The 25,874-nt window shown below is 39.4% G+C and overlaps 2 protein-coding genes across 2 annotated transcripts in view; one reads left to right on the top strand and one right to left on the bottom strand.

Moving 5' to 3' along the window:
* The window catches only part of afap1l2 (actin filament associated protein 1-like 2), a 37,045-nt gene extending 28,158 nt beyond the window's left edge, over window positions 1-8,887 (bottom strand). The window contains exon 1 of the mRNA XM_079657163.1: window positions 8,534-8,887. Coding sequence (XP_079513289.1) covers window positions 8,534-8,549 — 16 coding nt within the window. The 5' untranslated portion in view covers window positions 8,550-8,887. The remainder of the gene's footprint in view (window positions 1-8,533) is intronic.
* Window positions 8,888-14,069: 5,182 nt separating this feature from the next.
* atrnl1b (attractin-like 1b) overlaps window positions 14,070-25,874 on the top strand; it is a 74,953-nt gene continuing 63,148 nt past the window's right edge. The window contains exons 1-7 of the mRNA XM_079658475.1: window positions 14,070-15,210; window positions 18,346-18,429; window positions 19,284-19,397; window positions 19,664-19,792; window positions 20,278-20,486; window positions 24,066-24,240; window positions 25,133-25,220. Coding sequence (XP_079514601.1) covers window positions 14,960-15,210; window positions 18,346-18,429; window positions 19,284-19,397; window positions 19,664-19,792; window positions 20,278-20,486; window positions 24,066-24,240; window positions 25,133-25,220 — 1,050 coding nt within the window. The 5' untranslated portion in view covers window positions 14,070-14,959. The remainder of the gene's footprint in view (window positions 15,211-18,345; window positions 18,430-19,283; window positions 19,398-19,663; window positions 19,793-20,277; window positions 20,487-24,065; window positions 24,241-25,132; window positions 25,221-25,874) is intronic.

Raw genomic sequence — 25,874 nt, 5'->3', positions numbered from 1 at the left:
GATGCGGCATATGATCGAGTTATGTTAGATATAAATCTTATATGACATACTATCAAAGGGCACAATAGTTAGAAACAATGCTGGCTTTATACCGGTTACCAACAAACCACCACAGTGTTAACTTGTTTAACATGATTAAGTAATGATGGGACATTAAATTAGATTGAGCAAGCATTTTTTAAACTCATAAAACTTGTTTACCCCACAACTCTGCATTACTCATGATAGAGATTAACTGGTAGTGTATTTAAATGTGATTACATCAGTTTGGCACCCCACTTGAGCAGCTGCTCTGGTATGTTTTAAAGAGGAGACAGCCGTTTTAGAACACTGTGCCTGATTGTCATTATGTTTTGAAGAAGTTCCCAGCAACATTTTACAATTGGGTTATTAACCCAAACTAAAGTACAGTTATTGTGATGCAGAGTCAAAGTCAAACCGCTCAAGTTTAACATCAAACTTTAGTGACATGAAAGCACTAGAGTGGATTGTAACGATGTAAGACAATACCATATTTGGTCTGAGTAAAAAAATAACCCAACATTAATGGAATAAATTAGACGAATACCTTTTAGCTTTTTCTAGTAAGTAAAGCGTTGGTGTTACATTGACCCAATGTGTGCTAAGTTGGTACATTTCTGTTGGCTATTTGTATTAAGATTCATGTAAATGTAATTTGTGAATCAAATTCAAAAGTAGACACACTTACACAATTCCATTTCCAAAAGAAAGAATGTTGATAGAAAATAACATCAACTATTCACAGCACTGAGTCTACTTAGTGTCATTTTTTTACTGACAATGAAAGAGATACAACTCCAGGTAAAAGGGAAGTGGTTGATAGAACGAGAATTGGAACCAGTGACCTAACCCAACGGTAGAAGGTTTGGGTTGTACACCAAAACTTTTAAAGCCATTCTCAGTATAATGAAGCAGAAATGTCAGAGCAGGTTTGTTTCCTAACGTTTGACTTTTATACGCCAAACGTTTAGAGGAATACACTGAATGACCCTTGGGTTTGTTTCAATGCATCCAAGTGAGAGAAGAAGCCACGTAGGATTGGTTCGTTCCAGTCTGGCCTGGCTCTGGTGATAAAGCAGATAATTGGCTCATGGCAAGGGTCAATTAAAGGACAAAACATTGATTTGATTGGTGTTTGATCCCTATTGGCAGGCAGTGGTCCTTCTCCCTGCTGCATGCTGGGTTAAGCTGTGGGGCAGAGACGTGCGTGGACATGGCTCGATAAATCCAAGCTGTGTTTTGGTGTTATTGCCGTAGAAACCCGAAAAAAAAAGTAGCAGGTGTGAACTTGATGACTCAAAAGAAGAGAGCTGCATGTGTCTGATAGCAGCTGGACTGAAGGAGCTTTGGAAACAGATGGACACAAAAGAGGAGTTCAAGTGGACCTATCATGCTATATTTGAATAATATAGTGTAGGACCATACCTATATAAAGGCATATTTATACTTTTTATTTTTCAAAATACCAAACAGATCATGCATTTTCTAGCCATTCCTCATTTCGCTCAATTTAACACTGTCTTTGCATGGGCTGATTCTGTGAGAACAGCACCATCTACAGGCCCGGCATATGTACTACAGCGTCTCCAGCGCTTTCGAACGGCAATGTCCGTGGCTGTCTCCTCCTGATTGGTGGAGTTGGCCCAATAGCCATAGCGCCACTTCTGTGACGTCACAGGAGTGTTCAAATCTGGATCAGTCTGTATCAGATTCGTTGCAGCCCCGTTTTAAGAGATTTGGGTATGGAGGAAAATAGAGAGGGTTGTGTTTTCTGACACTTGGTAAGTTCCCTGGAACACCGGGGACACATATTCATGTATAAAAGATGTACAAAAGTGCATTTTGCATGATACAGTAGGTCACCTTTAAATATTAAAGAAACATATAAAAACTAAGGACAAATGGTACAACAAACAATATGGGTAAAAGCACATAAGTCCATTTCACAAGGCATTACTGTAAGTCAATATTTCCTTGAGTTTCAACAAAAGGTGGTTTTGATAGAAACATCACATATAATGAGTGTAGCGGATCTTGTTATCACAGATGTATCTGGAACAAACAGCAGGTACTGTTACACTAAAATACTTTGCCCCAATAAAAAGCAAGAAACTTTAAAATCTTGATCTTCTTAGTAATCTTATGGTTAGTGTTAGGAAAATATCACTTGACACCAGGTTGAGAATCAATAATCAGGTACTAATTCATCAAATACAAAGGATATGGGTTAACTCACACACATGGGGTATGTTGCTCAAAGGAGTAGGAAAAAACATCAGGCTTATATAGTTCAAAATACGGAGATAACAACAAAGTCGTAAATCGAGGTGGCGCTAAAATCATCAGCAGGTGTCGGAAAGGTGAAGGGGACATCTGCGACGTCTTCTGGAGAGAGTCACGTACTTCCTTCACGCCTCATAGAAGTGGAATATTTAGGAGACAACAATTATGTGTCTTCTCATAAATATCAACAACCTGAAATGCCCTGCCTCCTCCTATCATTAGAAGAGGCAGCTGCAAGGTCATACACAGTGCAGAGTCACACATAGTATCAGTGCATTAAAACAATCCATAAAGAGGAGACAACAGTATTTTCTTCAACAGTTAGGTAACCTCAAGTGTGGCAAATACCAATTACTTCCTTATAAGTCATATTTCTCCCCCATGACCCTGAATTAGAGACTACAGCATATTGATTGATGGAGTGTAGAGATGTTTTGTCATGACTTGCCTTATATTTCTAGGCATACATTACATGCTATCTGAATATTAGCCAGCAGGAAAAATTTCAAATATAACCATTCAATATTATTTCTTGCCACACCGTGAGAAACTCTGCATGTCAGTCCCTCGACTGCAGCAGTCATTTTATAAAAGTATTTGTATTAAATTACTTCTCTGTCATTTTCCTTTTTTATTTTTTTTTCTAGTAAAAATGTATATTTATATGGAATGGCTGCATACTGTGAGAATAGTAGTCTAGACAGGACTTGCTGTTTAAGTCTTTTTTTCACTTCAATATTAAGGTTCTTCTGTGCATCAGGTAGAAGTCTTTTTGTTACTGTGGTAAAGTGCCTCAGTGTTTTCAAGTTTCTGTTTTAGTGTGTTGTTGTGTTTAAAAACCACTGGGGGGATGTGGTTTTTAGAAGATCTGACCATGTTTCCTCGCCATCTAGCCCCTTATCGCATGCAACAACACTACAGTATCTGCAGAGTCTGCACAAGCACGTATTCTATCATGGACATAAATATGGACTCAGAACAGTCTCACAATACACACATGCACACAGAAGGATTCACACTTGTATTTCCAGATCAATATGAAACAGAACACATTTGTGTGTGCATTGAAAAACACAAGTGTGGATCATGAAATACAAGTGTGAATCTTTCTGTATGCATGTGTGTATTATGAGACTGTTCTGAGCCCATACATAAAGGGGGGGAAAAACAGACTCAAAAGTCATCATCTTAAATCAATAATCGCTGATTTGGAAAAATTGTTCAAATCAAATAATGTCAGTATTGAAGTTGCTTGAGGTCGGAAAGGAGGTCAGTCACTATCGACAGGAAGTTGATTTTACACTATGGGAAAAATGCAATGTAGGTGGAGCCTGAGGTTGTCCAGAGGTTTGTTCATGGCAAAAGAGTTAACTGGATTTAATGCTGCTGCAGCTTGATGCACTACTCAACACATCTTTGACCAGAGAAGAGGAACTCAGTGGAATCAGTTGCTGTTTGTTCGGTGAAATGAAAACCTGCAGTCTTGTCATGAAGACTCTTTTGAGCTACTGTAGTACAGACTATTTTGACTGTTCTTCATTAACGTCTCTTGAATTTTCCTTTTTCTTTTTGGCCAATATCAAAATATGATACAGGCTTGTATGTAAGTATGAAAATAAGCAAATAAACCAAAGCTCCATGGTCATATGAGGAACAAGATAAAACAGAATCGACTTAAGAGAAAAAGAGTCTGTGGGCAGCAAATGTTAGAACCATAGCTATAGGCTAGATTGAAGTGTTAGCTTTGATCAAGTTACAAATACGTAAGGAAGATTCAATTTAAGCGTACTTTCACTTTCTTTTTCAAGTTGCTCCTCTTTCATCTCCCCTCTGTCCCAACTATTGAATCTCGTCTTTATTCATCTCACGCTTTATCTTACCAACACCCTTTTCTTTTCTTCCAGTCTGCCTTTAGATCTGTGCAGTATCAGTGATATCGAGCCTTACAGCTCAGCCCTTGGAGGAATCCGTTTTTATAGCTGGAACATGCTAATGGCCTAATCCAAGTGAATCTTTCTTTTTTTAAAGGAAGGAGCCATGGTGTACTCGAGCAACTTCATCTTGATTAGGATGCAGCGCATGTTACTGTAGTCCCTGCAGATGAATGCTTGAGCTGGAGGTTCAAAATGCTGGCTTTGTCGATGACATGAAGTTTGTTTATGTGTGTGAGAGAGTGTATAGGAAGCAAAGTCAAATATGTGGGAAGTGAGAAAAAGAGCTGAATTAAAACAAAGTTTCAAGGATAATGCCAGAATCTGACATTTATGCTATTCTTATTTTTTGGAAAACTCTGAGGAATTTATGTAGCCTTTAGCTAACTATGTTCAATGACAACTCTGAAACAATGTTAGCAGTTTTTATTACATATTATCGTATCTTACAGCACTAACTGGAACGTGAATACCGCTGAAAAAGCCAATCACTGCTGTAATAAATCCAACATGCGTTCTCTTATTTCACATCAGAAACAACTCAAGATACCAACAGCATTGACTAATAATATCTGCAGTACATTCAGATAAGTCAATGCTGGATACTTCCTTTGCCATGAAATGATAATATTGTGACTCCTCCAGACACAACTCTACAGTATATCTCTTTCTCTCCCATGTTGCTCACAAACACACACAGAGATGAAAAATGTGTCAGCCCTGGGCCATGGTGCAGAAGAGGCTTAGTGTGGTTCCACTTCCTCCTCTTAAAGCAGCACCCTGCCAACATCCCTCCTCCAATCTCTTCTTACGTCCCCTCGCTCCACAGGACCCCAGCAACAGCCAAATGCAGATATATGCAGATTCACATTTAAAGAAAAAATGACGAGGCTCCACGCTCTTGGCTTGATGAGAAAGAAAGAAAGCGACAGACTAGAAGCAGCTGCTGACAAATAAAAACTAACAAGCAATGCCCCCTCAGAGTCACCCACATGAAAGCTTCTGTGCTCAGTTATTATCCCACAGATATGTGGCCAGGGCTGCAGGGAGAGTGAGATCCAGTGAGTGTGCATGTGTGTGTGATTACAAGACAGTAAGCTCTTGTTCTAATCTACCATTTCCTTCTACCTGGCGAGAAAAAAAAATACAGGCCTGATCCAGAGCTCCTGTATCCAATAAATAAGGCCACGTTTGATGTGTTGTAAATGAACAGGAGCGAGAGCCTGAGGGTGAAAATGCGCTGCACTGCCACAGATCAGGAAGACCGTCTTTCTTTTCATCATTTTTATAGCTTCCTGAATTACCCGCACTCCACTCACTCCCCGTTGGCAAGTACAGCCCATGACACACACAAACACACACATACACACATGAGTGAAGCGGGGGACCCCATGCCAGCCCTGATGTCCTAAAACTCAGTCTGCCTCCGCTGAGCATATGCAGGGTCAAACCCACTAAACCCACGGACTCTTTCACATTGTCATGCTACACTGAAAAGCACTTTTGACACTCCAATTTGCAACATACTTTTACAGAAATTGCTTCATATTTTGACTGGGAGTCATTTTGACTGTCATGATCCCTGCAGTTCCCAGGCTTTAGGCCCCTGAAAGCCAATCAGTACTGGCATACGCACGCTAATAAAAATGAGAATAACTTTTAAAACACAAGTGGTTTTCCTCAATACATCAAATAATACTGCACACAAACTTTTGATGGTTTGAAACCATAACCATAATAATGGTGCAGTGGATGGTTGAAAGCTGAATTTGAGCTATATATTATTTATTGCTGTCTAAATTCATTCATAACCTTCCTGCCACAGCAGATTAAAAGGCCTGAAGGCAAAATAATGAATGAAACTTCCCAGATTCATGGTTTGTGTTTCAAGCTAATAATCCACTTTAAAAATGCCCATCAATACATCTGTCTATCTGCTGCAATTTGTCTTTTTCTTTTTGGCAGCGATCACAGTATCAAATTATTGTTGGAGAAGACGACTGACACTCGAGGCAAGAAAAGGAGGGGGAACCCAACCGCAAAGAGTGTGCAGCCAGCACATTGGATTCAACATGGACATGCTTTGCCCAGAAACTGGTGAGATCCATAATAACAAGGAAAGCAAAACAAGCAGGGGCATGAGGTGGAAGGCACTGATTGACAAGGAAATGGAGATAATAAATACTAGAGGAACTCACAAAAAGGATAAATAAACACACTTTTCCATTCCCCTTAATTGTTATATTTACAGGAAATTACAACACAATTATGTGAAATGTTTCTTTTAAAAATCTGCCGTTCTGATGATAGTGAATGTAACAAATGTGCTAATTATTTCATTTCTACTGTAGTCCATCCTCTACTGATACAAGTATTCATTAAATATCCGACCTCCTGGGAGCTTCACTAGGATGATCTCCATCTCCAGCAGAACGATTGAAGATCAGAGACATGAGCTGCTGAAAGTTGTTTATCTGGAATGAAACCTGCATGAGTCAGGTTTGGGAGAAACTGCTTATCCAGAATACTAAACAATGCCTTGCCTTGTCTTGTCTCTCCCTGCATTTTCCCAGGTTTCCCTTTATCGTACCTCCTCCACTTGCTGCCTGTGGCTGTTAGTATCTAATTCGGTGTCCTGGTGCTGCTGCATACAGCTGCCAACAGAAGACAAACTAGTTCTTATTCCGACCCCACACACACCACCTCATTCTCTGCACCCTCTAACTGCCAGGTGTGGGATCATTGACCTGCATCACTCCACCTGCCCTCAGCTCTCCTTTACTCTTATGAATTGGATCGTCATTACTCAGGCCCACCCCACTCGAAGATTTAAGATACTGGCACATGCTTTAGTGGTCTAGACAATACAACTGTTAGAGATACAGTCAAGTTAACAAAGTAGATCAGTGCAATTTCTTTAATGCTGAAACATGGCATCACTCCACTACATTCTGTCAAAAATAAATGTATATCCTATGATAATCCACATTATAGCTCTTATTTTCTCAGTAGAAAAATTGTTTTATCTACAAAATGTCAGAAAATAATGGACTTTCCCATCACAATTCACAAAGATATTCAATTTTTGACACAATAAAAGAAGAAAAAGTTGCACATCCATAAATGTGAGTAGCTTGAAGCAGAGACACTTCTCCTATTTCTGCATGAAACATGAATTAATAATTCATGTTAGTTCCCTACCAGCCGTCTCATCAACTCATTGACTTCTTGTATGATGGATGGACCATGAATGAACACATTGCAGTACTGGCTTCCACTCTGAGAGACAGTGGGAGTAAACAGACTGGGCTGCTGGTCAGCTGGAGATGGGGAATGTTGCAGCAAAAATGTCAAATTGTCCATTCCAGTTAGACTAGTCACTATTGTTTTCAGTCCAGCAAGCTACTTCACCCAGTAACCTCACCCAGACCGTCTCTGGTGTGGGTGTGGTAACTGGATGAAGTGTTGATGGTCCAGATGTCATGTTTCTCAGCTCCAAAGATGACTTGATAAACTTCCTTCTAACTAGCCTATTTGCTTGTTGTCTTTACATGTTTTGACAGCAAGACGAGGTGCATTGCATGGCCGATTCTTTTGCCAATCCAGAAGTATTAAACGGCCTTGCTCATCCCCTCATGGGCAAATAACCGCAGGAATTTGAGGAATGCTGTGAGAACAATGTTGCTGCTATTGGAATTCATCAGTGGCCACAGTGTAAACTATTTGATAGAGCCCACTTGGATGGCGAGGCGGTTAGGGATAAGCCACAAATCTTCATATGCTTGGTGGCACACAGGTTGCATTCAACTCTGGTTCTGAGGACACATTGCCCAAAGGCAGCTTACAAGTTTGACAAGACAGTCTTTGGCTGTTCTTTGGTTACCTTCAATAACCCACCCCTGAGGAATTGTAATCATCAGTATTAGTGGCAGGTGACCAATATCAAAGCTAAGAAAAAATGAAACAATGTTTCTTACAGCACGGAGGAACAGCAACTGAAATCAACATGAAGATGTACGTCATAATGGTGGTTTCCCAATTATCAAAACAATACATAAATAATATAATTTAAAGAAAAACATCAGATTTGTTGTCTTTCTACCCAGTTCTGGCGACTCTAATGCATCCAAATTCAAAACATGCCCGATGTGGTGTGTATTAAATGTGTATTACTTAAAAGTTGTTGCAAATGGGTGAAAAGCAAGCATTTTTGTAAAGATGCATTGTCAGCGATGTCATGGAGAAACTCGAGAAGTCAGCAGAGTCTAATGTTATGACACAAAGTTAAAAACTCTTACCTTTGTGCTTCTCCATTCCCTCGCCGTTTCACCTTCTTGTCCCTCGCTTTCCTCCACTCATAAAATCAAACAATCCCAAAAGTTTGGCTGATGAGTTTCTGGGTGATGGGACGGAGAAATTGTGCGGATTGTAGCCCGACGCTGCCGTTTTCAACAATACACACGGACTGGCTGAGTGACTAACTGCTGGGTTAGACACGGAGAGATTTGACGGAACAACAGCGCTCTCATCGTCTTCCTCATCTACTTTTGCCGCACCTCCTCCCAAATGCAGCATCCACACTGCAGCTTTGAGACTCCTTCAGGTGTCATTCAGGTTCTCCCATGGGTCCCATAACAAAGTGAGGAAGAGGACAAACTTTTAGGAGAGGATGGTTGCATTATGGGGCGTATGTTTTTAAGTGTGTGTGTGTGTGTGTGTGTGTGTGTGTGTGTGTGTGTGTGTGTGTGTGTGTGTGTGTGTGTGTGTGTGTGTGTGTGTGTGCGTGTAGGGGGGATCTTTAATCAAGTTTGGTTTGTTTTCTGCGATAAACCTATACATTTGGGTTTTTAAAATAAACCCATACAAGTGTTAAGACTGAATAATTGTGGGACTACTGTCAGAAATATGGGGCAAATGTTTGAAAAAAGTCGGTAACAACCACACAGTTCGTCCGTGCCAGATGAGACAGAAAGAGAGGAAATGGTGTCTAAATAGTGCCTGAGGAAAACACTGCTATCGATAATATAACTCTTAAAAATGTATTTAAAAAGAAAAACTGGGTGAGAACTGTACTTTCAAACAATAAGAAAGTGAAGTTATCTGCCGCGTGGGAGAAGCGTGGCCGGGTGGAGGTATGAGAGGAATGTCCCGCAGAAAACGCAACACGCTCCAGAGGAGGATTCAAACGCGTGACGTGTATGCGAATGTTTTGTATAAAACCATCAATCTGGATAAAGATTTTGTATTGAAACATAGGCTACCATGTTCGTGGGCAGGAACAATTATGTGGAGTAGCAAAAAAGCAAGCCCAATTGGTCATGGTTAGTTCAATTTCACCAAGATAACCCACAGATAAAGCAGGTGGTGTAATCTGATGCTGGTTAATGATCAAACTGCAGCCGAGAGAGAGAAGAGGGTTAGGTTGGGACAGAAGTTGATATTTTGATATGTTTTTTGATGATTTAAGCTATATTCTGTTCTGAAAGTTGTGGAAGAAGAATGTAGATTCTCCACTCAACTAAAAGCACTTTTATTACACTGGACATACTCTGCTGCAAATCAAAGTCCTGGATTCAAACTAATAGAAAAATGTACTTAATGTATGAAAAGTATTCAGTGTAGCCTACAGTAAAAATGTCAGTGATTTACTATAAATATAATGTTTCTGGTATTGTATTGCTGTTTACTGTTTTAGATGTTTAAGGTTGTGCTAAATTGAACCCTTTTCATGTTTTACATTAAAGTCGCAAAAATCAGCCTCAAAAGAGATTTCAGCATTTCAAACAAACAAAGCGACTTTCTAGCCTCAAACTTTTGATGATGATTTATTCTTAATTCCTTCAACTCCAAGATTCAAAGAAATAAAAGAACAGGCAATATGAATATAATCAAGCATTTTTGCTATTTTTCAAGAATCCACACACCTGCATGCAGCATGCACTTATTTCACTTTACTTTCCCATTACTGGTTCCTCTGAAGCTAATACGTTGTTCTGAGACTTCGCCACTGGGTATATTTTATTTTAGGGATACGTATATATATTTAATAACATAGCATGAAGTTTCAGTTTCATTTAAAATCTGATTCAATTCTCTTGTCCGTTAGGATGAATTTAACAATGAAAGGATAAGCTGGAAAAAGTATTCTGCTGAATGCACTCTGTATTCATCTAAATGTTAAACTCTACAGGGTCTCTTTTCTGGATGGTAAGCTGCTTTAAAATGTTTGAACAGCTACAGTTTTAAATCTGAAGACAAAATCTGGCTTTTGTGTCTTTTTTGTATAAATTCCCATGCTTGTTCTTTGTCTGCGTGTCAAACTATTGTCTCCAAAGACAATAAATAAGTTTAGGTTTTTTGTTATGATAAATATTAAGCGAAATATTAAATTGAAAAAATATTTTCATCCTCTTCCATTGTACAATTCACAGAAATTATTCAATACTTTGCCTTGAAGCTGTGTGAATTAGTTTGATTCTCTGCTCAGACTTTACAGTTCAGCTAAAGTCAACGGATGATGTCACAGTTTTTCTACACTTTATCATAGAGCCTTGAGCAAATGGGGAAAGTGTGAATGTGAGTCAGGCATGATGGCTCAGCATGAATTGGATACAAGGGTGGCCTTTATGTGTCTCTCTGTCCACTGCAGAAGAACCGTCTTCATAATCCAGCAGGGGAATTCCTATTGTGCAGCAGACCTTTGGAAGCCCCTGGCTGTACGGGAAGTTTCAGGTCTTGGGAACATTCAGAGTTGGATTATTTCGGGGTCAAAAGGCTTGTCCATGTGTGTGCGGAGTTTGTGCGTAGGTGTGTCTAAAAGTTCCTGATTGAGTCAGACACACTTGAACTTTATAAAATTGCATTTTGGAGTCAAAGGTGCAACTGAGGAGTGGGCTTCTCTCCTCTTCTCTGCTGCTGATTGTAGCACAAAGAGCATTCCTCGGCTGTGAATCAGAGGACAAAGGTCACTGACTCAACTCCAAATTAGCACTGGACCCTCTTTGATTCAGGGGGCATTTCCCATCTTTGCACACATACACTCAGACACATAATGCACCCAGAATCCCCTGAAAAGAGACCCCCCATTTATTTAGGTATTTTCATATAGTCCAAACTCTTACTGTTACGTCTGGGAATTTCCAGAGAAAGTTGAATCCACTGACTCTGCTGCACCTCCCTGTTGTTTTAAGAACATTTTGACCTAGAATGCAGAGGGCACTGGCTTCAGACACACTACACCATGTAAAGATGGTGCTGGTTTCACTGCACCACGGAGGTGTGCGCACCTGACTAAACGCCAAGAGGCTCTCCTGTGGCTTAAGCAGAAGAGTGTTAAGTCATAGCGCGATAATATTGTTCTTAGTTCATGTGTGCTCAGGTTCACAGTAACCTCTGTGGAAAATAAACAAAGCTGTTCAGATTTCAAAGTGTGTGTGGATGACTCATGTGAGGGCTGAGAAAATGTGGAGGCAATAATGTTTTGTGGCAGCTTAAATCTTGCCTGCCAGGTAGGTTTTGTTTGGGGAACGCTGAGATGGATTTGAGTATTCCGGTCTCCTCACAATCAATAACATAAACAAGAACTAACAGATGTATTTGAATAATTCCCAAACAAACATTTGCTGTATTGCTTTGACACTAATACTGTGTTAAACTTAGTTTTGCATCAAACATTTGAGTCAGCATAAAACAGGATGTATGCAGAACAATTCCAATTCCTTAATATCTATAAGACAAGAAAATACAACGATTTTTCTCTCATAGCAGAAGCTTTTACATACCTTTTGGAGCTGACTATGGCCACTCAAAGACTTCCAGCTGCGAAAAATAAAAAGGCTGTATATCCAAGTAGAATCACCATGACAACACATGAAACTGGGTGTCATAATGCCTAGCAGTATATCTCCATTATTATATATTATTGTGTCTGTAGTGCAGATTCAAGATATATTTCTAGATTGTCTATATGATAATTCAGTTTAATTTGTAGTTTGAGGTTCTGTATCATGGAGGAATATTAATTCGGCTTAACTTTTGCCTAATGATAACACATTTGTACAGTCATACCCCTTTTGGTGAGAACACATTTTGACATATCACATGAAAAGCCCAGGTGTAATTTAAATCAATAATGGCTGTATTCTATTTAGGCGCCTCATTGACTGGTTTTGTGCATGATGGCTCACTATACTGTCAGTGCTACTGGGACTAGTCTGAATAGAAGCTAGACATGGCTAGTGTTCTTGCAGCCTAACATCTAGGCTATGACTGTAAAACATTTACACAGGAACCTTGCTAAGTTGGTCCTGCTTTATTGCTCTAGCTCTAACCAAAAGGCTGTCATTTTAGTGTATCTGTGGTAGAGTGTGTACCCCACTTTCTTACCTTAGTGGGTCTATGCCTGTATGTCTCTGTGCAACATTGCCACCTGTAGGTGTATACAAGAAGTGTACAGCTTTAGATTAATACAAATTCAAACCAACACAAATTATAAATAAATAAAGAGTATTAATATATGACTAATGCATAATTGAAATGTAATTGTGACTTTTCTGTTATAGAGAGTAATATAGTAGTTGTATGCACTATAATACAATGCAGAAGAAGCATTGTTTATTTTCAACCCTTTGTCGACCTTCAACTGCCTATCTGCCCTATCACACTCAGCATATGTTTGATAGACACAAACAGAAGCACGTCAGATTTATTTGAGCCCTGCCGCTTGAAAAAATTGCACACTCCACCAAAGCACAGATCAGTCAGACTTGGCAGCTGGCAGCTCACTGACAAGCTTTACCCATACACAGATCAGTGCTCTCTAGACAGATGTACTGCATCTGATGTTAGAGTGCTTTACAGGCACAAAAGAGCCTCCTCAAAAGAATGAATGATAAGAGACTTTTATTGAAACGAGCCTGTCCCTCCTTGACCTTGCTATAACATTGTGTGTTAATTTCCTGAGGTGTGCCAGGAGGACCACATATGATGAGAATATCATTTCACAAATGTAAATGTAAATGTTATGCAATTAAAAATGCAGATGCGGAAGTTCTTTCTTTTTGATTTGGTCAGGTTCAGCAGGGCAATTGTAGCTGTAAAATTAACTCTTCGTATAGCAACCATGAGCTTGCCTGCAAGGACAAGCGCTGACAATTTTGTGACATAATCATTCATATTATTATTTGATTAATGTGTTTACCTTTTCCCTGTCACTTCCCTGGTAATGGTGTTCCAGTATGTGCCATTAAGAGTCAAGAAATGTATGAATTTCAAATTGATACACATTTTTCTGTAAACTAACACTTATTTCACTAAACCAGTGCACATTTTTAACACTCAACTGCACAGAGATGACACTCAATGCCTTAAACAGCAGAGTTGATATTCGGAAAGAAATACTGGAGATTTTCAATATCGGGGAATCTAGTATTTACCAAAAATTAGGTCATTTGCAATGGGATAGTTTATGCTACTTTTCATATATTGTTAGAACTGCTTACCCTAAATGCCCATGTATTTGCCGAATACAGTAAACCAGAATAAGGAAAATAGTTATCCACAGTTATTGTATTTTATAATTTGCTTTTGAAGAATTAAAGAAGGTTGAAAATAAAATGGTTAATCTTTAAAAAAAAGTTTTGCAAGACATATTTGTCTTTCCAAATGTCATACACTGTGAACTTTAACAGTACAGTACTGTATATTGTTTGACCTGAAAGACTTATAACACTTCCAGCTTTTAAGTGCCGCATTAAATATCTTGGAGGGTCTTTTGTGACACTGTCCCTTTAAATACAACCCGTCCCCAGTGCGCGTGCGCAGCTTCTGTTTAGTTTTCTCCAACCTAATGAACTGTCTAGTGTCGCTGCGCTAGCAAATCCATCGCTGCCTTCTTGTCATGTTTTGAGCACAAGAGCGGTGTTTTGTCCTACTGGAATACAAGGAGACACTACCACAACATGCTGCCAACGAAGTCTACGCTTGAAGGTGCTTGAAATGCCGTGGGAATAGACCAGAAGGACCAACAACAGTTCAAAGTATTTGCTCAATGCCCCATTCGGCAAGAATAGCCTTCGAGTTCCCACATCACACCACATCCATGTTGACTGCGGCAGCCTTTCCACTGGGTCTACAAACACCACAACCCCTTTGTTCTACTGTGGACAAGATACGGTTAAATCACGGTGGTTTGTGGAAAGACCATGGCATGTTATAATGTACATCCCTGTTTAAGTCTGAAGGATTGTTTACGCGTTAAAATGGCTGCTTAAATGGCATTTGGAAGAGAGCAGTCTTGAATCATTGCAGTAACGTTTAATTACCTAGCAGAGAAAACAGCAAATAAGCTACGGAGAGTAACGAATAATGTTTTAGCTAGGCACAGTATTCAACGAGTTAGCTGCTAAATTAGCTTTAATCGATGCTCGGCTTTTTCTGTAGGTTCTCCCAACAAGAGGTGGGGTGAAGGGAATTCCTCCCACTCCAAATCTATGCATGCGGTTAACAGGCAGCCTTTAAAACCCTTGGCTAACGTTACGTTTTAATAGCCATTTTGCTTTGTACACAGGCTAAGCTAAGACTAAATGTAAGTATGCCTAGCACTCGACGAATATGCAGGACTTCTTTGTTTTAATTGAAGCACCCTGAACAGCCGAAGCTTTTCCCCAAAAAGCAGAACTAAAGGCCCCGGTGTTTCACTCGGCTTGGTTGACCTGGAGGAAAAAATGGATCCTGGTGGGAAATGTAAGACTGAACTGTTACTCTTTGGACCCAAACTAGCCACCCACGGCGACTTGCGGGGTATCAACAGATACTTGGTGGTCTGTGTTTTGTTTTACTTTGTACTGTACACTCACGCCTCCCCGGCGAAACCTTGTGACAAGAACTGTCTCTCTGGAAAATGTATCAACGGATCCTGCGTCTGTGACCGAGGATGGGTTGGAGACCAGTGTCAGTACTGCCATGGCAGGTTCAAGTAAGTGATTTATTTTTGAACATCTGATTACTTTAGGTGTCAGAGCCTCCCAATGTAGGTTAGGATCAAATGGGATCAATCGGAGGCTGTTTTCCATCAAACTACAGTGTCAGTAGGATATTGGCACACAGCTAAAACAATCCTTGGTGCACACAGGATTTTAGGAACATGTCTTACAATAACTGTCTGACAGGACTAACAGAAAAGCCTTTTAAATACTCAGTAAACAATCAGACTGTTGCTCACAATGTAAACAGTTTCTCTGAATGAACTAGCAGCCTCCACAGACCTTTTGAACACAGTGCTCAAGACTTATTTTAATATTTGATCAACATATCTGAATACAAATACTTGAATTGATTACTAGCAAAACTATTTGATGACATTATCCAATTTATTGTAACCAATATATTTATTTGGTGTACAAAAGTATCAGAAAAGCCACCACAATTTACAAAACCCAGAGTTATTCATTACAAATTGGTTCAAGGTTCTTTATTTGTCATACGAACATAGCTACAGAGTATTAAGGCGATGAAAATCTTAGGTCACAGGCTTCAGTGTGTGTTCAGTGTGACTAAAAGTCCACAAGATTAAGAAATTCAGCTTAGTAGCATAAAACGCAATGAAAAGCATTACATCTTCACTGTTTATAAACTGCAACGTTTTATGTCCGTTATTTTCTGTCTTATAGTTTACTTTAGGCTTTGGTGGATTGACTAATTGTTTAGTTAAAATGTCTTATTTAGCCTGTAGCCTCCCACAGTCCTTCAATTCGGGCTTAGTGATTTGTCAGTGTATCTTTGGAGATATACCCGCATGTCTAAAGTTGACTAGTACAGAAAGGAATGTACCATTATCTTTCACAATCAATCTGCACTTCTGAGCATAGACAAGAAAAAGAAGGCTCTAATATACACTGTTGTATTTGCATTGCGTTTGCATTGATTCCACATAAAATCCTTTCAGAAATAAATTCCTTTAGCTTCTGCCAGAGAAAAGAGCCTACTGTGGCTTAGAGGAAACATCTGCAACTAATTTAGCATATGCCATGCAGCCTGTCTATGGGGATGACATCTTTTGTTCCTAAATTGAAGAATACGATGCACATGTAAGAAAACACCATGTCAACCCCACAATAAAGGCAATGAGTTAGGGATTGTTTGCTCATAGGTAGTAGTTAGGAGAAGGCAGGAAAACAAAAGTGGCCAAAGGATAAACGTTAAACTACTATGCTATAATCATATTGAAAGTGACTCTTGACTTGAACAACCAACGGCTTCTCAGTACATCTAACGCTTTGATCACAGTCATTACCATTGGTCCTGAATGTGACTGAGTTTGTAATGTAAGAATTTAACTGTGAGCTTCCCTTGTTAGCAGTTGAATGTGGACAAGCATGATCCTAACACATTGCTGTATTAACACATGTTTTGGCTTCCTGCTTAACACTTGTGAAATCGTATCTTGTGAGTTATGAATCATCACAAAGTCCTTTTTGATATTATCCGTTTAAATGTCTGATTTTAAACATGAAAGCACAGAAAGCGTTTAGGGACAGTCTCATGAACAGGATAGGGTTTCCCTGGGAGGTCCAGAGTGCGGCATGAAACATCCATCACTCCTGGATGTCTACTCTGCCTTAATTCATTGCTGGTTGGTGTTTATAATGATCAATAGGCTTTGCATAAACTCTATCAATCTGCAGATAAACCCCAAACGGACCTATCATATAACATGCTTTCCTGTAGTAATGTGAGTAGTAAACAAAACAATTTTCAGGAAGTATTTGAAGCCATGTCTCAAGATTATAATATGCATCTTGGTTACTAACCCATCTTGATTCCATTGTCTTGGCAAAACCTCTGAATTGAATGTGTCTTACATCATGTTTTGCATCTAAAGCGACTGCTGTGGACATACAAATAAATAGAATTCCCTCCCGGTGTTACTCAGACCACCCACAACAGCCCAATATGTATCTGTGAAGCTTTCAGAGTCATAAAAAGTATCCGGCTTTCAGTGTTCCAGTGATTTCAAGGACTGAATGTTATCAAACCTAAGTATCTCATATCTAATCTGTTACAAAAAAAACAAACGTCACAGCTATTAGAAACTAGTTTTAAACCAAGTAATCAGTCCCCTCATTTCTTTTCAATTCATTCCGAGTTTGTTTGCACAGTTTTGTGGGCGGCTTACACACAGAGAGTGACGAAGGTTGACTTAAAAGTTAATTGCGACACACTACAGTAGTATTTAGCTTGAAGAATATGAAAACAAATAAAAAATGTTTCAGGCATGGGCAGAAAGAAGGGTTCCGTTATTGAGTTTTTTGGTCGACAGGAATTGACTTTGGACTGACTGACCGTTTTCTTGGCTTCTTATTTTGAAGCTTGTTACTGAATGCAGTGTGTGACTCTTTCGTTATGCTTCAGTTCTCTTTCATAGAAGACTTTGAACCTGGACAGGAGAGCTGCTTCACAAGGCACATTTCTTAACTTTTATACTCAAAAATAAATATTTTGAATAAGATTTGTTACTTGTCAAACTTTGGAAATCATCGAATTACACAACACTCTTCTAAATGCACTTAAAGATGAACAAAATGTTTGGGTGGCATCATTTGTCCGTACCAACTAATAGTGTTACTGGTTATGAAATACAATTAGCATTTTGAACATCTCTGCGATTTCTGACTGTTTTTAATGACCACAGGACCTGCTATTGGGCCGCTTCAGGGTCATGTCTATAGGATTTCAATAAGTGATTTGACAGACATTAGCTCACGCTTAAAAAGCTATGTTTAATATATGAAGTGGTATGGAATATGTTTAAACCAACATTGACTTTTTCTTTTAGTGTTTTTATGTTTTACAGAATGTCTACTGTCTTGAAATCAACACAACAAGATCATTATTTAGGATGTTTTCCATTACTTTTACTTCTTTGACTTGACATGCAAACAAAGAAATGTACCTTGCAGCGGATTGCATAAACATCAACCAAGTGTGATTGAATGACCATAAGAAGAATTGTTTCTTTGGATTACAAATATATTTCTGTCATATGACCTTACACATTCAACCTAAGGCAACACATGACTTCTGTGCTGACTGCTGATCTCTGATCTTCCAGGTTGACGGAGCCCTCAGGATATCTCACAGATGGTCCAATCAACTACAAGTATAAAACAAAGTGCACATGGCTCATCGAGGGCTTGTAAGTACTTTTATTAATTGGCATGCCTTACAGAAGCTGCGCATGCACAGACAAATTCAATTATGCAGTGTATCTTTGCTGAAAGGAGTGTCATGTTGTTGCTTACACAGCATCACACAGCGACTCTGTTGGACTGCTACATTTAATCAGCAATCATTTGGAGAGCGGAAGAATCCCTGTGTCTGTTGCTACTTGTTTTTGTACAAAGGACAGAGCTGTTCGGAAAACTTTATCAATGTAACAGAAAGAGAAGGCATCCTATTTGAAAAATAACATGTATATTTACTGTTTTTATTCTTGTATTTCTATGCTTAAGTATGTCATAAATAAGTTGATATAACACGTGACATCCTATTCGATGGGAGGCTCACATGTCTATATCCTGCTAGTTGTAAAATAAATGTGTGTGTTGTTTAAAGGTGGGGTAGGTAATTTTGGAGAAACCAGCTCGAGTGCGCTAGAATTTGAAAATACACAGCCGGAAAAAATCTGGCACTTCTATACAGAGCCCCTCCTCCAACACACACGAACGCGCACATGACCAATGAGGGCACGAGATAAGTTTGTGCACAGATGGAAGGCTGACAGGCAGGTAGGCCATCCAGTTATTTTAGCCGGGCCGGCTCAGATGATTGGTCGTGCTTTTTACAGTACTACGGCTTCCACAGATGAATTTCTTTTATGGAGTTTTTGTCAAAGCACTTAAGATATTCAATCGCTATCGGGATGTTAAGAGCATTCCATGGAAGATAACAAAAAGTTTATCTCGAGCCGGTTTCTCAAACTTACCTACCCCACCTTTGAAATGTTTATAAATGAAACCTAAACCCTGTCTTTAATTGTTTGTTCTGCAGTCCAAATGCGGTTCTTCGGTTAAGATTTAACCACTTTGCTACAGAATGTAGTTGGGACCATATGTACGTCTACGATGGCGACTCGATATTTGCTCCGCTGGTTGCTGTTTTCAGGTAAAGAAGAGTGGATTGAAACGTTATGGTTCTTTTGAAGTCATTTTAAAATCAGCCACAAATACTGGTTGTTTGAAACAATTCCAAATGGATGTATTCTTTTTTTTTTTTAAGACATGAGCTTTTCGCAATTTGTTGTAGCTCATCATCACTTAATGCATCATGTGTCTGGTCATCCTGATTTAGCAGAAACATATGGGTACTTTACTGTAAACTACATTTGGGGTGAGTTATCAGAAAGTGAATGTTCTGCATTGTTTTCACAGTGGTCTCATCATACCGGAAATACGAGGAAATGAGACGGTTCCTGAGGTTGAGACTACTTCGGGCTATGCACTACTTCACTTTTTTAGCGATGCTGCATATAACCTTACGGGGTTTGAAATATTTTATTCGTAAGTATGCAGACTCTACATTGAAGCTTAAACTACCATAAAATAATACCTTACATTGTTTATATCTTTACATTTGGACTCCTCAGGAAGAACTCATTTCATTGATGTGGCATCTAAGGCCCTCACCTGTGTTAAAGACATTTCGTTTTATTTATAATAAACTACAGTGGACTGCTTACCAGTTCCATTTATTCCTCCTTGCTGTTGATGGATGGTTAATGTTTCTGCGTCCCACATTTCAGCAACAAAAAAAGCTGCTACAAATGCTTTTCTGCTGGACTAAAAACCTGCAGCAACAATCCCCACTAATGTCCAGTGACCTGCCCGATTGTTTTTTCATTTATTACCAATCCTTTTATCCCCAGCTCCTTTGCCAAATGCCGGATGATACTCATAAATCTTCCCCATTCTCCAAGTAAAGCTCTGTGCGTGGCCTGAAAAGCGCATGCAAGTGTTTGACTTAATGAAAACCTCCTTCTGTCCAGGATCAACTCTTGTCCCAATAACTGCTCCAGTCATGGGAAGTGCACGCCCGGTAACTCGGCCGCCAGCAGAGTGTACTGTGAGTGTGACAAGTACTGGAAAGGAGAGGCCTGTGACATCCCATACTGCAGGAACAACTGCGGCAGCCCCGACCACGGCTACTGCGACCTCACCGGGGAGAAGCTGTGCGTCTGTAACGACAGCTGGCAAGGTAACAGACAGCGCCGTCTAAACCAGGGGTGTCCAAACTACGGCCCGGGGGCCAAATGCAGCCCGTTGTCCATTTCTAATTGGCCCTCAGCAAATTCTCAAAGTATAATGGAATATGGCCCCCACCTGAAACTCGTGCTTGTCTTATATTATACTTCTTAAATATATATGTGAGCCTATATTACACGATAGTTAATAAGCCCACTTTTCAAATACATTCAGTCAATTAGAGCGGAGAACATGTTCTAACAAATCCTAGTTTTATTTCCATAACAAGCTTTAAATAGAACCCTTCATATTTCCCCATATTATAAGCAATCGGAGGCTTCTGTTTTAAGGGATGAGCTGCAAACAGAATAAAGTAGACCCTATGGAGAGCTGTGATGTTTTCAAGTAGAAAGCATACTTGACCTACATTTGATTGATTTTGCGGAATTATAATTTAACCTAAATGAGGGGCACAGCCCTTTGTATGTTTTTCTGTAAAAAGGTTTGGACACCCCTGGTCTAAACTCAACAGATGTTTGCAAACCTTCAGATCCAAACTGATGGTTTGAAGTGTGTTAAACTAAGTGTGATTTAATTACTATGCCATGGAATGTTACATGTGGTCAGGCAAATAAGAAGCTTTAGTGAAAGACTGCTTGCACGACGCACCACTCAACGGAATGGTGAATGGACTAGTATTAGGATTTACTTTATGATCAGCAGCCAAACCGCTTGAAAAAAATGGCTAATTCACCAATGTATATATTGTAATTGACATGTTATATGTTGTAGGAGGACTCTGTTCAAATCTCTGATAAGGCAGAAATGCTTGGTTGTTTTAATGAACATTTTATTGCTTCTGGTTCTCTGTTTACCTCGCAGAACATAGCTCAAGGAGCCACTGATCGCTCTGACGGTGGTATCTGGGAGGGTGAACCGTTTAATTTTATTCCAGTAACAGTTTCAGAGGTGCATAAAGCCCTGAAAAATTTGGAACCAAGAAAATCAGCAGGTCCTGACAACCTGGAGCCGTACTTTTTAAAGTTAGCAGCTGATTTTATAGCTTTGCCCTTGGCTTATCTTTTTAATCTGTCCTTGGAGACAAACGAAATTCCCCTTATTTGGAAATCTGCTTTTGTTCTCCCACTGAACAACTACAGACCCATCTCCAAATTATGTGTTTTAAATAAAGTACTGGAATCACTGGTCAATTTCCAACTGAAAGAGTTTTTATCAATAAATAATATTTTATCTGAGTTTCAATCTGGTTTTAGGAAAAAACACAGCACTACAACAGCTGCCTTAAAAGTATTAAATGATCTTATTTACTTCTTAGACAATAGAGAGCATTGCGCAGCACTTTTTATTGACTTGTCAAAGGCTTTTGACACAGTGAATCATGCCTTACTGTTACAAAGACTTGTTAGTATCGGTCTTTCAGGTAAGGCTGTCTGTTGGTTCAAGAATTATCTTTCATGCAGATCACAGTGTGTGCGGGCAGAAGGCTTAACTTCAACATCTCTTCCGGTATTCAAGGGTGTGCCACAGGGATCTGTTTTAGGACCATTGTTATTTATTATTTACATTAACAGTCTTAATAACAATGTTTTGAATGCAAATTTGCATTTTTATGCTGATGATACAGTTATTTATTGTTCTGCGTCCACCCCGAAGCAGGCTCTTTGTCAGCTCCAGAATGCTTTTAACATTGTACAATCCAACATGTGTGATTTGAAACTTGTTTTAAATGCTGCCAAGACAAACCTAATGATGTTCTCGAAAGCAAAAGCCAAGGTCTTGAACCTTCCTCCTATCACCACCTTGCAGGGGACGCAGGTTGAATCTGTGTTGCAGTATAAGTATCTTGGAATTATAATTGACAATTCGCTCTCTTTTAAACCACACATTGTGGAACTCTTGAAAAAATTAAGAATAAAATTAGGTTTTTTCTTTAGAAACAAGTCTTGTTTTTCCTATGAGGCCAAAAAGAGACTAGTGTCTGCAACCTTTCTGTCTGTGCTGGATTATGGAGATGTGGTTTATATGAATGCATCTTCTCAGTGCCTTCACTCGCTGGACACCGTCTACCACGGTGCACTGAGATTCATCACAAACCTCAGATCCTTGACGCACCACTGCAATCTATCCACTCGTGTTGGATGGTCTTCCCTGACCACGCGTAGACTGAAACATTGGCACATCCTTATATATAAGGCTATTCTTGGTGCTCTTCCCCCTTATCTAAGTATGTACATAAATAAAAAATGCACTGGATCCTATCGGTTTCGCTCAGAGAACTTTTTCCTTTTAACTGTACCAAAGGTCCGTACTGAACTTGGGAAAAGGGCGTTCAGTTACGCTGCCCCTCAAGCTTGGAACCTGCTTCAAACTGAGCTGAAACTCAGAGAGCTGGTCTCATTAGAAACACTCAAAGCAACTTTAACTGACCTCAAAGCAGGCCGCTGTGTCTGTAAATGCTTTGGCTAAACTTGGTGTATGACTGTGTTGTGATTGTGTGTTTTTTAATTGTTTGTAACTGTAAAACTGTGCTGTTACCATTCTTGGGCCAGGACTCTCTTGAAAAAGAGATTTAAAATCTCAACGAGACCTATCCTGGTTAAATAAAGGTAAAATAAATAAAAAGTAATGCTATGTGTACATTTTTACACTAACTTCTTATGTTTATATAGATATTTGTATTCTATTTCATTTATGAGACATTTTACTTGAACTTCCTATGTTATGTTATGTATATATGTGTTTTCTATTGCACATTCTGCCTCAATATTTATATTCTACATTTATTTTATTCTGAAATTGAGCACATTTTGATGTTACACAATTCCCCCGGGATAAATATAATATTCTGAATCTGATTTGTATACATCCCAACTGCAATACATTCTTTAGATGGTTTTTCTAGCGATAAAAATAAATGATTTAAAGGAAAGCTAACAATAAGAAGTCCCAGCACCTGTTAAGCATTCACACACTTATAATAATAACTATAGTCATTTCCCCACATTCATAATACGCACTTACTGTATGACTCATGTGCAACATACTTTCAACATCCCATGCTGCCGCTCCTCCCATGTCTGCTGTAATGGTTATGTAAAAGATGAAGACTGTGTTAGCAGACAATTGTGAACAGCTGTGTTGTTTTGTGTCACAATGCTGATCGGTAAGCCCCGTGACAGTTATTATTATTATTATTATTATTATTATTATTATTATTATGTGCCTCCAGCTGGAGGGTACCAAATGCTTTCACGTGATGAAAGTTGACAGTATCATTAGCAGAGGCATGCGCTTTTTCAGCACGGCCTTCATTCACACAAAGTTTAACATATTTACACGTCTTTGCCTGTCATGTTCGGTTAAGGAGTGGTAATGCTTTTGTTTAGAGGCATGTTTGCTCTTCAGAATGAGTAGGAATTCAAATATGTGGCGGATACTTCTGAAAAGTCCCATCCCTTAAATAGATTTAGCTAGAAGTTCTTGGTCTTAAAATAGTTTTATGTGTTTTTATTTTAGAAATCTTGAGCTGAGATCTCGAGTAACATTGTTTTTTTCTCATCCTATCTCTTAGGCCCAGACTGCGCTCTCACTGTTCCTTCAACAGAGTCCTTCTGGGTTCTTCCAAGCGTCAAACCCTTTGGCACATCACTCGCCAGAGCTTCCCATAAGGCTGTGGTGCAGGAAAAGGTCATGTGGGTCGTGGGCGGATACACGTTCAACTACAGCTCCTTCCAGATGATTCTCAAGTAAGTCATGTTGCATAATATTTATTTTTCCACATGCAAAGAATCCGTTTAAAAAAAAAAAAGATGTAATGGCAACATCCAAAGTAGGGGAACCCAGAACTCTGTCAGGGCTATTTCAATGGGTGAAAAATATTGCACCCATCTGCCCCATGGCTTGAATCTGTACTACAATGAAATGTGTCCTTATTTGGCCCATGCTACACCCTTCCACCGTGTTCTATTAAAATCGGGCCTGTAGTTCTTCCTCAATCCAGCTGACAAACAAACAAACCAAATTGAAAACATCACACTGGTGGAGGTAATGGGAAGTGTTTAGTTAGTTTGTCCAGTCCACCGTGAAATGGGGTTTAACAAACAAAAACACCAAAACCTGCCCTGACTGCTCAATCATTTTCGTTTCCACTAAAGCCTGGGTAGAGTTTTATGTACTCCATTAAAAGCTCATGTCTTAGATTAAGTTCTGAACATGCCCTTACTTTAAATATTCACATATCGTATACACATCTAAGCAAAAACAGCTAAAGGGAGAAATGCAGGAAAATGTGATGACTCCTTAAGAATTCCATCGGACTGTTTGTCCAAACCACTAAGTGCCGGATTTAAAGTTTCAATGGTGTGCTTTGTGAATGTATAGGTGTTGCATTCACTTAGCCTAATTGAGTATTAAGTGTTCTTGGAGGGCTCTTAAGAACTGACTTACAGTATGTGCTGAGTCATGTCCTCTTAGAACTGAGTTAAATTGCCACCGTTTGTGATTTAAATCACCTGATCGTGAGGTGAAAATAGATGTACTTGAAGTGAGGGAAGGACATCAACATTTGTGCAGGTAATTCAATAAGTTTCAGAAGTGTTCATGCATTAGAGTGTAATGTTCTGTTGCTTTTCTCTGCAGCTACAACCTGGAGAGTGGCATCTGGAGCACCGTTCCCGTCAGTGGTGGCCCCGTGCCAAGATACGGCCACACTCTCGCTGCCTACCAGGTAAACACACGCAGGCCTCTTCCTCTCTGGGTAAAGTAGGATTTAAAAAAACACCACAACTGTCCGTAGGAGGGAGGCAGAATTAGAAAGGCGAAAGAGAGAAAATAAAGTTTGCTCATACTGGGAATTTTTGTTCAGTATTATAATGTCATCTTCAAATAGCTACATGTCTTTTATAAACAAAGCTTAGACACATGACTCAGTGTTTCCTCTAGGATGGAGTCATAGCAGCGGTGCTAAGGAACGTGGGCCCAGCATAATGTGAGCGCGGAGCGCGTGGAATTTTTTAGTGTGTGCGCGTGCGAAGTGCGCCCCGCCAATTTGTTTCTATGTGTCAGCCATGTGTCAGCACAAGAAAGGTTCTTGAGGCCTAGTACCAGGGCCGGTTCTAGACAATTTGCTGCCCTAGGTGAGATTTTAGGTGAGATTTTATGTGAAAAGAATAAATGAAAAATCTCTACAAAAGACAAATACACTGCAAAAACAGAAACTTATTGACATAGGTAATAGGCGTCAAAATGGCTTCAAATGTATTCAGTATTGTATGAACATGTTTGAATTGGGGGGTGGACGTCACATCCTCTAGGGGGGTCCAGTAAAATGCTTCAATCTGGTGCACTTTGAGCACACAATTACTAGAGACCTGATGTAGGG

Source organism: Notothenia rossii, assembly GCF_949606895.1.
Source record: "Notothenia rossii genome assembly, chromosome: 11".
Lineage (NCBI taxonomy): Eukaryota > Metazoa > Chordata > Actinopteri > Perciformes > Nototheniidae > Notothenia > Notothenia rossii.
Note: the sequence above shows the minus strand (reverse complement) of the source record. Positions and strands in the feature narration are given on the sequence as shown.